At 45.4% G+C, this 15123-nt stretch overlaps 1 protein-coding gene across 3 annotated transcripts in view; it reads left to right on the top strand.

Annotated features, from left to right (window-relative positions):
- The first annotated feature begins 719 nt into the window (after positions 1 to 719).
- MAF (MAF bZIP transcription factor) overlaps positions 720 to 15123 on the top strand; it is a 364428-nt gene continuing 350024 nt past the window's right edge. For 2 of the 3 annotated variants that reach the window (XM_054697012.1, XM_054697011.1), the window contains exons 1-3: positions 720 to 1962; positions 6336 to 10979; positions 14281 to 14341. In XM_054697012.1, the coding sequence (XP_054552987.1) occupies positions 839 to 1962; positions 6336 to 6429 (1218 nt within the window). In that variant the 5' untranslated portion in view covers positions 720 to 838 and the 3' untranslated portion in view covers positions 6430 to 10979; positions 14281 to 14341. The remainder of the gene's footprint in view (positions 1963 to 6335; positions 10980 to 14280; positions 14342 to 15123) is intronic. The other variant, XR_005126063.2, reaches the window with a different exon arrangement.

The raw sequence follows: 15123 nt of genomic DNA, 5'->3' as shown, positions 1-15123 counted from the left end.
TTTTTTCATCTTCGAGCTGTAGCTCGGGCTGCTCGTCGGCTCGGTCTCCCCCTTTTGCTTTCTGCCTCGCCTTTTCCCCAGGACTTTGCTATTTTGCTTTAAAAAAAAAAAAAAAAAAAAAAGGCAAGAAAGAACTCAACTCCCCCCTCCCTGGTCTCCAGCCGGGCTGCACCTCTGCCTTGCACTTTGCACGGAGGAAAGAGCGCGCCAGGGAGAGAGAAAGCGGAAAGAAAAAAAAAAATTAATAATAATAAAAAGAGCCAGGCAGAAGAGGAGGCGAGAAGCATGAAGTGTTAACTGCCCCGGGCCAAGGCCCGCGCCTCCCGGACAGCCCGCCGCCCGCCGCGGCTCGGCTCGGGCCCGGAGCGAAGCGACCGCCGCGCGCGCCCCGCCTGCAGCCCGGCCGGCTCGGCGCGCCCTCCTTATGCCAAGCGCGCAGCGGAGCGCCGAGCGGGGGACGCCGCGCACCGGGCCGGGCGCCTCCGGCTGCTGCTGCTTCGCCGCCGCCGCACCCCGCGGAGGACCTTCCCGAGCCTGAAGCCGCCGGCTCCGCGCGCCAGGAGGCGAGCAGGCGAGGAGGGGCCGGGGCGAGCGAGCGAGCGAGCGAGCAGCGAGCAGCGCCCGAGCACATTGGCGTGAGCGGGGGGAGGGAGGGCGGGCGCGGGGGGCGCGGGCAGGGCGGGGGGTGTGAGCGCTCGGAGGCTTCGGCCAGCCGCCGCCGCGCGAGCTAGAAGCGCCCCAGCCCGGCAAGCTGGCTCACCCGCTGGCCACCCAGCCCAGCCCGCTGGCCCCTCTCCTGCAGCCCCTCTGGCGGAGCGGCGGCGGCGGCGGCCGGAGGATGGCATCAGAACTGGCGATGAGCAACTCCGACCTGCCCACCAGTCCCCTGGCCATGGAATATGTTAATGACTTCGATCTGATGAAGTTTGAAGTGAAAAAGGAGCCGGTGGAGACCGACCGCATCATCAGCCAGTGCGGCCGTCTCATCGCCGGGGGCTCGCTGTCGTCCACCCCCATGAGCACGCCGTGCAGCTCGGTGCCCCCGTCCCCCAGCTTCTCGGCGCCCAGCCCGGGCTCGGGCAGCGAGCAGAAGGCGCACCTGGAAGACTACTACTGGATGACCGGCTACCCGCAGCAGCTCAACCCCGAGGCGCTGGGCTTCAGCCCCGAGGACGCGGTCGAGGCGCTCATCAGCAGCAGCCACCAGCTCCAGGGCGGCTTCGATGGCTACGCGCGCGGGGCGCCGCCGCTGGGCTCGGCGGCCGGGGCCGGCGCGGGCGCGCCCCTGGGCGGCGGCGGCGAGGAGATGGGCCCCGCCGCCGCCGTGGTGTCCGCCGTGATCGCCGCGGCCGCCGCGCAGAGCGGCGCGGGCCCGCACTACCACCACCACCACCACCACCACGCCGCCGGCCACCACCACCACCCGACGGCCGGGGCGCCCGGGGCCGCGGGCGGCGCGGCGGCGGCGGCCGGGGGCGCGGGGGGCGCGGGCGGCGGCGGCCCGGCCAGCGCCGGGGGCGGCGGCGGCGGCGGCGGCGGCGGCGGCGGCGGCGGGGGCGCGGCGGGGGCGGGGGGCGCCCTGCACCCCCACCACGCCGCGGGCGGCCTGCACTTCGACGACCGCTTCTCCGACGAGCAGCTGGTGACCATGTCGGTGCGCGAGCTGAACCGGCAGCTGCGCGGGGTCAGCAAGGAGGAGGTGATCCGGCTGAAGCAGAAGAGGCGGACCCTGAAAAACCGCGGCTATGCCCAGTCCTGCCGCTTCAAGAGGGTGCAGCAGAGACACGTCCTGGAGTCGGAGAAGAACCAGCTGCTGCAGCAGGTCGACCACCTCAAGCAGGAGATCTCCAGGCTGGTGCGCGAGCGGGACGCCTACAAGGAGAAGTACGAGAAGCTGGTGAGCAGCGGCTTCCGAGAAAACGGCTCCAGCAGCGACAACCCGTCCTCGCCCGAGTTTTTCATGTGAGTCTGACCCGCGACCCCCGCTCGCCGCCGCGCGCCCGCCCGCCCGCCCGCCCGGCGCCCCGCGGGGTCCCGCCCGGGCGCGGGCTCGCTGGGGCCGGAGCCGGCCGCGCCCCCGCCCCCGCCCCTCCTGCGAGATCGCCCTCCTCCGTGGCCCCCGCACGCGCACACACGCGCACACGCGTGCACACACACGCACACACGCGCGCTCGCACACACGCTCTGCTCGGAGTTGGTGGTTGCGGTGGCGGCTGTTTTTTTAAGTTGGGGAGGGACTGGGTGTCTGACCGGCTCACGGATTGCCAAGCTGCAGTTCCCCTTCACTTGCTGGCTTGTTTTTGTTTTTTTGTTTTTGTTTTTGTTTTTTAAACTCCCCCCCCCCTTCCCCAACCCCAACATGCACAATGTTTAAAGATCCCAGCAGAGTTCTTCTTCGTGTGGAGCATTGCTCATCTTTTGAAGCCTGCATCATTCACACATAGGTTTTTTTTTTTTTTTTTTCCTTCTTCTTCTTCAGTTCAGGAGCTGGTGTTCATTTTCTGTGTGTGTGTGTGTTTTGTTTTTATTATTATTGGGGTTTTTTTTTTTTTTTTGTAAATTTTACTTTTTGGAGCTTGCTGTGTTGCCCTTTTCCCCACCTCCACCCTCACTCCCTCTCCACCCATCCACTCTGACATAAAAGAAAAAAAAAAAAAGCTAAGTTTTTTTTTTCCCCCCCTCCTGAGTTCTTCATGTGAGATTGAGCTTGCAAAGGAAAAAAAAAAAAAAATGTGAAATGTTATATAGACTTGCAGCGTGCTGAGTTTCATCGGGTTTTATTTTTTAGCACTGTCATGCTAAAATAGAGGAAAAAAAAAAAATCCTCATGAACCTGCCACAATCAAGCCTGCATCAACCTTCTGGGTGTGACTTGTGAGTTTTGGCTTTATGATGCCAAATCTGAGAGTTTAGTCTGCCATTAAAAAAACTCATTCTCATCTCATGCATTATTATGCTTGCTACTTTGTCTTAGCAACAATGAACTATAACTGTTTCAAAGACTTTATGGAAAAGAGACATTATATTAATAAAAAAAAAAGCCTGCATGCTGGACATGTATGGTATAATTATTTTTTGTTCTTTTTTTTTTTTTCCTTTTGGCTTGGAAATGGACATTCGAAGACTTATGGCATGGCATTCATACTTTTGTTTTATTGCCTCATGACTTTTTGAGTTCAGAACAAAAAAGTGCAACCCTAGAACCTTCTTCCCATGAAAGTTTGCATCTGCTCCAAAACTTCTTTGAGTTACTCAGAACTTCAGCCTCCCGTTGTAAATGCACTGAAGGCATTCCTTGTAAAAGATGCCAGGATGGGTTAAACGATTAACATGGCAAAAAAAAAAAAAAAAAAGATTAAAAAATAAACCTCTTTGTTTTTTAATAAGAATGACACCCCACTTTGGGGACTAAATTTGTGCTGTTGACTAAAGCAGTCTAAAATTTATTTTTTAAAAGAAGAAATCTGCCCCATTATTTTGGTTTGTTTTATTTTTATTATTATTATTAATTTTTTTTTTTTGGCTTTTGGTCATTGTCAAATGTGGAATGCTATGGGTTTCTAGTATATAATTTAATTCTAGTTTTTATAATCTGTTAGCCCAGTTAAAATGTATGCTACAGATAAAGGAATGTTATAGATAAATTTGAAAGAGTTAGGTCTGTTTAGCTGTAGATTTTTTAAAAGATTGATGCACTAAATTGTTTATTGTTGTGATGTTAAGGGGGGTAGAGTTTGCAAGGGGACTGTTTAAAAAAAAAGTAGCTTATACAGCATGTGCTTGCAACTTAAATATAAGTTGGGTATGTGTAGTCTTTGCTATACCACTGACTGTATTGAAAACCAAAGTATTAAAAGGGGAAACACCCCTGTTTATATCTGTAGGGGTATTTTACATTCAAAATGTATGTTTTTTTTTTTTTTTCAAAATTAAAGTATTTGGGACTGAATTGCACTAAGATTTAACCTGCAAGCATATAATACAAAAAAAAAAAAAATTTGCAAAACTGTTTAGAACGCTAATAAAATTTATGCAGTTATAAAAATGGCATTACTGCACAGTTTTAAGATGATGCAGATTTTTTTACAGTTGTATTGTGGTGCAGAACTGGATTTTCTGTAACTTAAAAAAATCCACAGTTTTAAAGGCAATAATCAGTAAATGTTATTTTCAGGGACTGACATCCTGTCTTTAAAAAAAAAATGAAAAGTAAATCTTACCACAATAAATATAAAAAAATCTTGTCAGTTACTTTTTTTTTTTTTTACATATTTTGCTGTGCAAAATTGTTTTATATCTTGAGTTACTAACTAACCACGCGTGATGTTCCTATGTGCTTTTCTTTCATTTTCAATTCTGGTTATATCAAGAGAAAGAATAATCTACAATAATAAACTGCATTTTTTTTTTGATTCTGTACTCAAGTTTCTTAGTGTACAGTTTAACTGGGCCCAACACTGCATTAGAAGTGTAAAACGCATCCTTTTCTCCACAGGAAGGATTAATGGAGGAATAGAGACGCAATAATTCAGGGAGAAACATAGTCTGTTTAGTAAGGCAGGAGGAGGCCAGTCCCTTTCAATAATTATTAGCAAGATTTAATATAAATGTAAATTATGACCTCCCAACTCTCCCCCCCCCACACACCAAAAAAAAAAGTTATCAGTTTTCAAATGAATTGAGCCATCATTGCCCTCCGTACAAACAAACAAACAAAAATTCCAACCAGAGAGCCAGGGTCTTGGCCCTGAGCTTCTGATTCAGCAGCAAGCCCATAGGGCTTGGAGAAAAAAAAAGAGGCAAGCCCATAGGCATAGTACAGGGGGCTTGGCACGTATGTGTTTAATGGTAAAGATAAACAGTTCTTGCGTGCATTTGATTATTTTTCCTTCTTCGGTTGCACACCATAATTTTCTTGTGAGCAAGGCCTGATAAGATTTAACATCAGCACTTTGGACAAATCAAAGTTGTGGTTTTTTTTTTTGTTTTAACTTTGAAGGTCATTTGTCTTAAATAGGAAAAAGAAAAATCCATCCCTTTACTTACAAACTCCAAGTACGTAACTGCTTAAAACTGTGCTGTTAAATCCTATTTCACTTTGAATATTTAGCAGAGGGTTTCTCCACTTAGACAAGCTGGTAATGATTTCAGATCACCTTAGCGCCAGAAATGCAAGCGAAAAATAATGCCTTGATGAAATAAAGGTTGTACTTTGATTTATTGGCATTTACCCCCCCCCAACAGGTGGTACATGGGGTCTAATCTAAAGATCACCGGGAAAGCCTTGCTAACAGCATTGACCTATTTTAAAATGACACAAACTGATGCACCTAATGTTACAAATTCATACAGTTTGCACTTTTGAAGTCAACTTCCCCAGAAGGCTAATAGAATATTAGACAAAGCCAGCACTGTTTTGAAAATACAGCCAAACATGGTGACTTTTGTTTTATTTTGGTTTTGGTTCTTTAAAAAAAAAAAAAAAAAGATAATATTGCAACTCTGAAGGAAGGCCTTATTTTGAAGAAAACAGGTTGTGCTTGGGCCTGACGAGTTGTGGCCAGTTTATCATCTTATCTTCTTTCCTTTTTCAAAGAACATGAAGATCATGTATATACCCTCTACATTTTAACCTTCCTTTATGTGCCGTTTTGGATATGGCTCTGAATGCACGTTTAATTTTGTTTAACGAAAGTCTTAATGGTAAACCTACTTCCATGTGCTAGAAGTTCAGTGTTCTCCTCTCTTTCAGAGGTATTTCCCCCCCTCTCTGATTCTATTCCAACCTGATTTGCAGCCTCCCCTGAAGAAGCAGAAATGGAGATATCACTTATATAAAACACATCAGATGAAAGGTTTTAGGCAAACACATTCTCAAAATAAGAGAGACATCCAGGATGGAGTTAGTGTGATTATCTCATGAGGAATGCAACTTGCGAGAAAAATACAGTTGTGCAACAATTAAGTATTTTGATAGGACCGTACAAGGCAGTTCAATGTAATTCGCAGGTTTGGGCCCCGGACATTAAGGAGCAGAGGGGCTTGGGTGGCTGACTTTAAGGGACAGGGACTCGAAGTGAAAGGCGTTTTTAGAAATAGCCACTACTTAAGAACTTTGAACTGTAGTGTGAGTAGTGATCACAAATATATGCTATCTTTTTTTCACAAAGAAATCCTTAATCTTGCCTAAGTACCCTTATTACAAATTACATTTGCCATAAGTCTCTAAACTAAAATAATAATAATGAATCAGCTAAGCAAATCTAGCTTTCCCTTTACACTACCTTTGAGTCTTTGTCTAAATAGTGTTAAAATTCCTTTCATTCCAATTACAGAACTGAGCCCACTCGCAAGCTGGAGCCATCAGTGGGATGTGCCACATTTTGGAAGCCCCATCAACGTGTCCTTACCAGTGTATTCACAAATTGACATTTATGTGTGAACTGTACATTAAAAATATATTATTATAACTATTATTTACAGTCATGGATCACAACCTGCCTCTGACTTCTGTTTAGTCTCCTTTTGAAAGAAAAATGATTGTGTTAGGGAAGAAGTCTATTCCATGTGTAACCTCCATACTGATTAGGTCGCCTCTTGTCGGAGGGGGGGTCGATACAGACCCACAGAAAGCTCACCTTAGCTACTCAGCTTACAGGACGCAGAACGGACAGGACTGACTGTTTCTAACAATCTGTAATAGTGAACGTGCAATCTTAGTTTCCAAATTCCATGGAAACTTAAAAGATATGTGTGTGCGTTTGTGCGTGCGTGCATGTAAATGTATGGACGTATATATGCACATACACAATCATAGGGAGGGGAGCTCCGGGAAAGTGACCGCTGGCATTTTTAAAGCCTCTGTAGACATGCACACTCTGAATAGTCCTTTTACTCGTCGTCATTTCTCTGGCAGTAATTTTACTAAGAAAAAAATACTAAGAAAAAAAATGGACTCCCCCCTTCCCCAAGCAGTTACTGTGGGCAGCAGCTTTCATCGGAGCCGGGCGCTAGGTCCTGGCTCTGTGATGTTAATTCATACTCATTTCTCAGACATCGTTGTAAATGCAAACAGTGCGTCGTCACAAAATGCAAAGTTACACACCTTCCCTGTGTTGCTTCCCCTCCCCTTGCTTCCCCGGATTCACAAAACCCCTTTAACTCCCCAGCTGCTGCTTGCACATTTCTTTTTTCAAAACCCGTGTGGTAATATTTTTTTTACAACGTGTCTGATACATTAATAAATTGACATCAAATAGGTAGACATTCTACTTCCTGATCTCAGGGAGGAAATGGTGTGTGTAGGTATCATAGTTATCTGCCTCAATGTTATAACCACCTGGGTCCTCTTTGCACACAGGCCGCCCCAGGGGGAAATACTCTATTTATTACTGAAAGCCTGATTCTAGCGCTGATATTTTTCTCCCTTATATCTTTACCTCCGTACTTAGCGGCATCAATTCTAGATCTGTTCTTAAATAGGACCTCCCATCCCCAAACCACCAGCTTTAAAGCTACAAGCAGTGAACAGAGGGCAAGTGGTTGCCATCCTCAAAAACCGGTGGGGCCCAATGTCTCAGCATCCCCAACTCACAGCATCTCCTTGTCTTAATCCCTGAAGTTGCTTCTCACACATTCAGGGTACAGGACCCTGGGAGGCTTTTGTCGTTGTGACTGTTTTTGTTTAGGCGGTTTACTTCCGTGTTCACACTGTCTTGGCTTTATAAAGTGTAACTCCCCCTGCATACTCGGCCAATCAATATATTTAAAAGTCTGCCTGCCACACAGGTAGCTCTGTTTGGCCTGTCAGTAGTTACAGACGGCAATAGGTTGGGTGACTAAAATATAGGAGTGACACAGCCTTCTGATCTCCGTGCCAGTAAAACACGCAGCCCAGCTCATGTCAGCGTGCAGTGGGAGGGAATAGGAAGCCAGACTCATCAGCTTCAGGGCGCTGATTTGCAAAGCTCCCCACTGTGATGTACTTTCATTTGATTAAAAAAAAAAAGTAATAACTTAGTCCCTTTCTTTGAAAAGTGTCTTTTATTTTTTAAGAGAAACTTTCTCTATAGTAATAGGCTATGATTTTTTTTTTTTTTTTTAACCACTTCGGATTGTTCCTTGTGTTGAATGAATAATGTGCCTGACCTGTTTTGAGGAAAATAAGAAAAAAAACCCAAAGTTTGTTCTCACTCTTGGCCCATCCTAAATCTAAAAGATAACCCAAGTCCAAGGCAGGGCTTTCAGTCACTACTAGGGAGGAGACCCAGGGTTCAGCCATCTGAATCAGAATTTGTTTGTATTTGCATTTGTCTGAAAACAAATGCCAGAATCTGTTTGTGTCTTAAACCACCTCTGGTAGCACTGCTATTTCTCATTTTTTGATACAAATCTTCAAAACCTTAACATCAGACAGCCCCAGAAAAGGGGACCTCTCTCCAAACATTGTTCCACCCCAGCTCCTCAACAAACCCAGCTCTGTGTAGCGTTTTTTTCTAGCGGGGGTAGGGGACAGGGTGAGAGAAGTTCAGTCTTCCAGGCAGTCTCATGATTATCAGGGCATAAAGGAGTACAGTCCAGCCACAATGTGGGAACATCCTCTACCCTTCAGAGGGGGACAAAACAAAAAACAAAGAAAATCAAATTGCTCTGCACGAAGGCGTAGCAAAACCCCTGGCCCCCAGTTCCTGCACCATCTGTGGGAGGTGAGAAACGAGGGACACTGGAGAGAGCCCTGAGGAGGCCCTCCAGGCTAGCGATAGTCCTGGTGGCTGGCCTGGATTTCACTCGCTCACTGGCTGAAGTCAGAGCCCTCACATAGGCCAGGTGCGAACGAGGTTCATGGTCCCTTTCTTTCCAATACGCCCGAGTGTCTTTCCTTTTTGAAAAAAAAATTTGAGAGAGCAAACCCCAAGAGAGAGATCTGGGGAAATTGTTAATGTCTTAACTTTGGGGGCACTTGTGAATATGTCACTCTGATTTTACGGGTGATGACATCTTGGCCCTGTCACCCATGTTATGCCACTATTTATGTGATCACCACAATAGGTTTGCGGCATCATGACAATTTTCATTGTTTAAATTCGAAAGCCTTTGTCTGTGTGTTTTCCATAAGTTTGCCCAATATAACAAGGCGGAGAGAAAAGGAACGCAGGAGCAGCATACAGAAAGCAGGTCTTGATGTGAATCTGTGTCCAAGTTTGAGCAGTTTTAAGAAACTCACAGAGCACATTTTCCACCGAGAGGCTGTGATTGGAATGCAGGGCTCTCACCCAAATCATGATCATTTTCTGAGCACCTCCTGCCTTATTCAGCAACATTCATCTTCTTTTCCTTTCTTTTTGTTAAGTAACATACCCCTCTATCATTTTTGGATTTCAAAATTACATTCCTCCCTTCTCCACAGATTCTGGGATTTTTACTTACGATTATCAGAAGGGGGTGTTAATTCAAGAGAGGAGGGTGAGGGAGGGGTGTCTGCCGAGGTTTGGGAAGAGGAGAGTGGGGAAAGGAAATGGCTGCATGTTCAACCCACACCCCTCTGCTGCCGCCAGCCTGGCCTGGGTGTGAGCGGCACGCTGGGGATTTGGGCTGAGTTTCCCTGTTCTGAGGATTCTGATCACCAACCTGTGTGTTTCCAAGCTAGGATTGCAAAGAACAGTTTTTCTTTGTGGGTGGATCTTTCAGTTAGGGAGAAGGAGAGGCCACGAAGCCTTACAGAGCTGAGTAGGAAGGAGTGAAAACAGCTCTCCAGAGGAGAGAATCCTCAACAAGGACAGTTATGAAGGGAACCCTGGGCTGAAAAATTCCACCAGCCGTATGGATTTCTATTTTGGCAGCCAAAATTTGCTCTGGTTTTACGTGACCTCATTCACTTCTGAAAGTGGGTTTCTGGCCTCCTTTTGGGGAGGGGGCTGTTTCTCCAGAAGAAAAGCAGGCCCAAGGATCCCGGGATAATGAGAGTGATAAACTGCACCCAGAGAAGCAGAGAACAGGAACCGGATGCTAGGATTACTGACAGAAGCCAACCTTGGCCTCGTAGTCAGGGGCAGCTCCAGGCTGTTTCCAGTGCCACTGCCTCCCACCAGAAATGATCCATGTGCAGAGTGACTTTCAAGCCACCAACAGCCCCCAAGATCCTGTGGTTCCTAAAAATAATATGATGTCTTAGCTCCAGGCCTTCAGGCTCTGTCAGAGTGGACCCCTATCTCGTCCCAGTGTCCTCTCCATAATTTTCAGCTCCTCTTTCTCCCATACAGGGTCACCCTGGGACATCAGAGAAACTCAGAGATCATTGCCCTCTGGCTAGAAGACAGTCACCGAAGTTCAGGCTTTGGAACCGATAAGTCACTTCTGCCCCAGTTTAAGTGTAGACAAAAACAGGGATGGGAAGAGGGGATGAGGAGGTGCTTCCACAATATTCTAAGGCTGACTGGAGCATCTGCTGCCAAGAGTCTCACAGCCTGGATAAAGGAGGTGCATGTAGGCAGGATGCTAAGGTCCCCCCCTTGCCCAGTTTCCATGCACTCCCCAGCCCACCCCTGTCTGTATGTACATTTGCTTTTCGGGGCCCATCACTGCCCCTTTGGGCCTGGTGGCTGGGATGAGGCTGCCAGGTGTGCTTTTACCCCAGGGGTCCCGGGCCTGGCTGTAGCAGCTGCCTCAGGCCACCGGAAAGTCCCTATAATCCCTGCCTGTGGTGCCAGGCCAAAGCTCGGCCCTACCTTCTTGTCACAGAAAATCTGTCATTTGGTTCTTCTTTGAGAAGCCTCAGAAGCTGCCTGGCACCCGAGCGTGCTCACTGCTGCTATATCCAGCACACTGGGGGCTCTACATCCACCAGGTGCCCCAGCCCCTGCAGGGGACTCGGACTCGTATTTGTATGGGAATTTGCTTGCTGTTTTCCAAGAAGATGACCCCGACCAGAGTGGATTTCCCGGGGACAAGGAAACTGACTACCTGCTGTGCTCTGCCCCCAGGTGTGCCCCGATGAGGAAGCAGGTTCAGCTCTAAGAAGCTTAGCCCTTCACCTTGGTTCCCCCATCCCCGCTGAGAGCCATCCCAGGAGCCTTCTGTCAATAAGATCTTGGGCTTCAGGACATTTGATTTTTACTCTATTAATTTTCTGGCCCATTTTCCAGATCTGTCTTCTTTTTCTCCCCCCCTGCTCTGGTTAGAGGTGAAGTGAGGAGAAAAAAAAAGAAAGAAAGGGAAGGAGGGAATCCAAATGGTATGCTTTTAAATCTTTATAGAAAGCTCAACTCGGTTGGGGTTTTCCATGGTACAGTTTGATGCTCCATATAAAAGAAAGCCAGTCAAAGAAACTTAGGATGACATGTTCAGCTCTGGCATGGGGGCCGTGCTCGCATTTCCAGATGTAACGTAGTTCCAATCACATTGAAGCCCCTCGGGAATTGTCTTAAGAGGACTAACTTAAAAGCACTAATTTCTGAGGCTCTCTGTGTAGGAGCTTTTCCTTACAGGAACCCTTAGTTTGGGAGCTCCCAGAGTATGGAATACTCCTTCGACTCATGTCATTGACACTTCTTAAATCAACCTTCGTTCTTTCCCCCTAGGAAAGGGCTCATTAAAGTGCAGATAAATATGTTGACACTAAAACAATGATCTCAGCATCTGAGATGCTTTTATACTGTCAGATTAATTTAAAATCCTTTTTGATTCTTAGATTCAATCTTTTAAAAGGTGACATTTGACCTCTCCCTTTTCAGGCAGTGAATGCAACATGTTATTTCATCTGTAGTGTGTTTACTTATTGATCTGTCTGTCTGTCTGTCTACCTATCTGTATTTATTTATGGAACCCTTTAAAGTAACACATTATGAAGGGTGAAGCTGTTAAAAGATAAATCTGCAATGTCCACATTATGAAATAAATAGGATCCCACAGCAGAGGAATGAGGAAGTCTACTCCTTACCTTGGTCGGCAGGGGCAGAACCAACACATCTGTCTTAGAATGATCTTCCCATAAAACCTTCTCCAGAGTTGGGGTGATCGGGGCATCTCCAGATACAACTGACCCTCTGTGCCTCATTTTCAAGCGCACTGTCCGTGTTAATTCCCTGTACTGTGTGGATAAAACCCGTTAAAATCTTCCTTGGAATATCATGGCATACATAGTCTGACGCTATTTAAAAAATATACTATTTAATCATTAGGTAAACAGTTCCAACTGTAAGAAGCTCTGCTGGCAGATGAGTGGCTTGGATTACACCATCCATCATGGCCCAGCTCCAAAATCTTCTCTCCCACCCCCAAGTGAGGCTCTTTGCCCCCTCAGAACCTCCCCCATGAGTTGTCTGGGTGGAGTTGAGAACATGGAAGCTGCAATGGCTTTTGGACTCTATTCAGGTGTACAAATAGAATCTCTCACCCCCCCCTTAAAAGTAAATGCTTTGATAATAGGATGGGTTCCCCAGGTGGCCAGAGAGTAGAGGTCATCTTGAGGAAAATGACACCAATGATCTAAAAAGGACATCTACTTTATGAGATATCAGGCAAGATGCCAAATATCACATTTAATGAGGCCTGATTCTTTTTCTCCAAAAATAACAGAGACTCTCAGTGCAATGGTCAGGAAGGCAAAGGGGCATTTTGCAAAGCCTACCTTCAATTATTGCTTTGTAATATTTTTCTAAAATTGAAAAATGCTTCACAAGTATATGATCTCATGTAAATATTCCTTGCAGAAGCTTAACATATGTTTGCAATGCCCCAGAGGAATTACAAAAATATTCTTTGTACAATCTCTTAAACTTTTAAACTCTATATACTTGTGTTTCTAAAAGAATTACTGTTTCTAATTTTTTTCTAAAGTAACTTAATATGGGACCTTATATGGGAAGGTTTTTTTGGGATTAGATTAGCCACTTGAACTTCTAATGGGGGACAATTGATATTGCTGATAACACTTCCAGGTTTTATAACTTCAGTATGTTTCTTGTTTCTTTTTTGTTTTCTTTTTGGCATAGAAATAATATATTTGGCAAAAGATTAATGTGTACTAGTACACGAAAAAGTAATTTGGACCGTAAGGTTTCAAGTGCATTTCTAACATGAAATGTGAATGAAGGCACTTAATGATTTGGGCACATAAAGAGTACATATCTGTTTAGCCCAGTGTTTTAATGAATAGTTAGACCATTTAGATAAAGAACATGTGAAATAATTAAAGAGCTATGCTAAATGCAAATTTCAGTAAAGAAAGATCCCGTGCTTGGTTACAGCAGCCTACACATTTCAGCTTATTTGATCACACCACTTGGAGAGTAATCCAAATAAAAGTGTAGGGGATTACTGAAAAGTAACTGAATATCCATGTTGGAAAAAAATTAGATTGACTTACTAGTTTTTGTACACAGTTATTGTATACAGATTTGCTGGAACCGTGTTGAATTTTTAAAATTAGATTTTAAATATATTTTGACAGTCTGAACTTGTGTAGTGTGACTAACTATAGGGAGAAATGACAGGTCTGCTTTGTTATTAAACTGCTGTCTGGAAAATATTGGACTCCATACAGTAAATGATAATTATTTTGCCACTTACATTAGTACAGCTAATAGCAATGAGGGTTTTTTGAACCATAGAAAGCTAACTACTTTGAATTACTGTGCTTTATTATTCACTGTGAAGCAAAAAGACTTTTTTTTTTTAAAGCAACCTCATTTTCATATCACCATTTGAAGCATCCCTTGCTACTAATTTAAACAGAGAGGAAGTTAATAAATAAAGGGGTGGGATCTAAATGGTTCTATTTGTTAAGAGGACATTTGCAATTAAGGTCAGCGGTACCAGTAGAACAGACCAGAGCGAAAGCAGAGGAGGGAGACCAATGGAAGAGAATATGTCCCGGGCAGGTGCAGGGAAGGCTGGACCAGTTTGACTCTCTGCAGGATAGGCCGCTTGTCTAGGCTGCAGAGACACCCCTCCCAGGCCTCTTCAAGTCCCCCTTGGTTCTCTTTGTGCTGAGGACAGCTTCACAGCTGATCCAGGTTGCTAGACCAGCGGGTGTCACTCTCTCATCCTCCATGGGGTCAGAGCTGCAGCGACCTTGTATTCCTCACCATTCTCTTCCATGTGACCCCTCCTCTGGCAGGCCGGAAGCCAGGGTGCCAAAGAAGGGCAACTAAAATCATTCTTCTTTGAGCCAAATTCTGTCTTTTTCATAGATAGTCAGATTGCCTTTAACATACTGTCCTTGAAACCCTCTTCGTGGTTATTAATTACCCTTTGTTTATCTTAATATATTTACTAAATCAGGTACCCAAGGGAATCCTCTACATCAGTGATGTGAAAAATCCTGTTGCCTGAAGTCAAAGAGGTACATCTTGATTTCTGATTTGCATGTGCTTGTTTCAGTGAGTTTTCCTGAATGGGGGAAGCAAGCAAGGAATGCCGATAATTCTTTAAATGTGAAAAACTCTTGCTTTAGTTGTTTTAGTATTTGGGATTCATATGTAACATCAAGGTGGTACTAGAGAAATGAGACAATTTAGTTGAAAACTAGCATACCCATCCCAGTTTTTGTATTTATTTCCATCCATGGGTATGGTGTACAGAACAATCCAGTTTGAGTAGGTCTCAGATTTTTAGCTATATATATATATATATAGAGAGAGAGAGAGAGAGAGAGAGACAGACAGACAGACGCACACACACGCACTCACAGACCTACTCCTTCTATTTGAATGTCAGATAATTTGGGTGAATCTGTTCCCCTAGCATTCATGACCCTTAGCCAACTTTACCTGGGTCTAGTAAATATTGTAAATCTACCACCTCTTGTAATTCACTCCACACTCACATTTGGTGTGATTGCAAAGCACAGCATGTCCCCCCACTTCTGTGTCCAAATGAGACTTTAGAGTCACTCCCCCTTCAACTGTAGGCAGAAGAGGAGCGGAGGAGATGGGTGGGAGGCATAAACCTGATTTTCATCTGCTAAAAAAAAATGAAATTAAGCTCCTTAAATGGGTTTTCAATTACAAGTATCCCAGTGTGAATTTAATTATGAATCCTCTTCGTTTAGAGAGCTAGAACAACACTCTTGCACCAATAATTATTTAGTGTCATCATTTTATGCATTCTTGCTACCTCTTATTG

This window comes from Talpa occidentalis, unplaced genomic scaffold (assembly GCF_014898055.3).
Source record: "Talpa occidentalis isolate TD23 unplaced genomic scaffold, MPIMG_talOcc4v2.1 talOcc4.17, whole genome shotgun sequence".
Lineage (NCBI taxonomy): Eukaryota > Metazoa > Chordata > Mammalia > Eulipotyphla > Talpidae > Talpa > Talpa occidentalis.
This window is presented reverse-complemented; position numbering and strand designations above follow the sequence as displayed.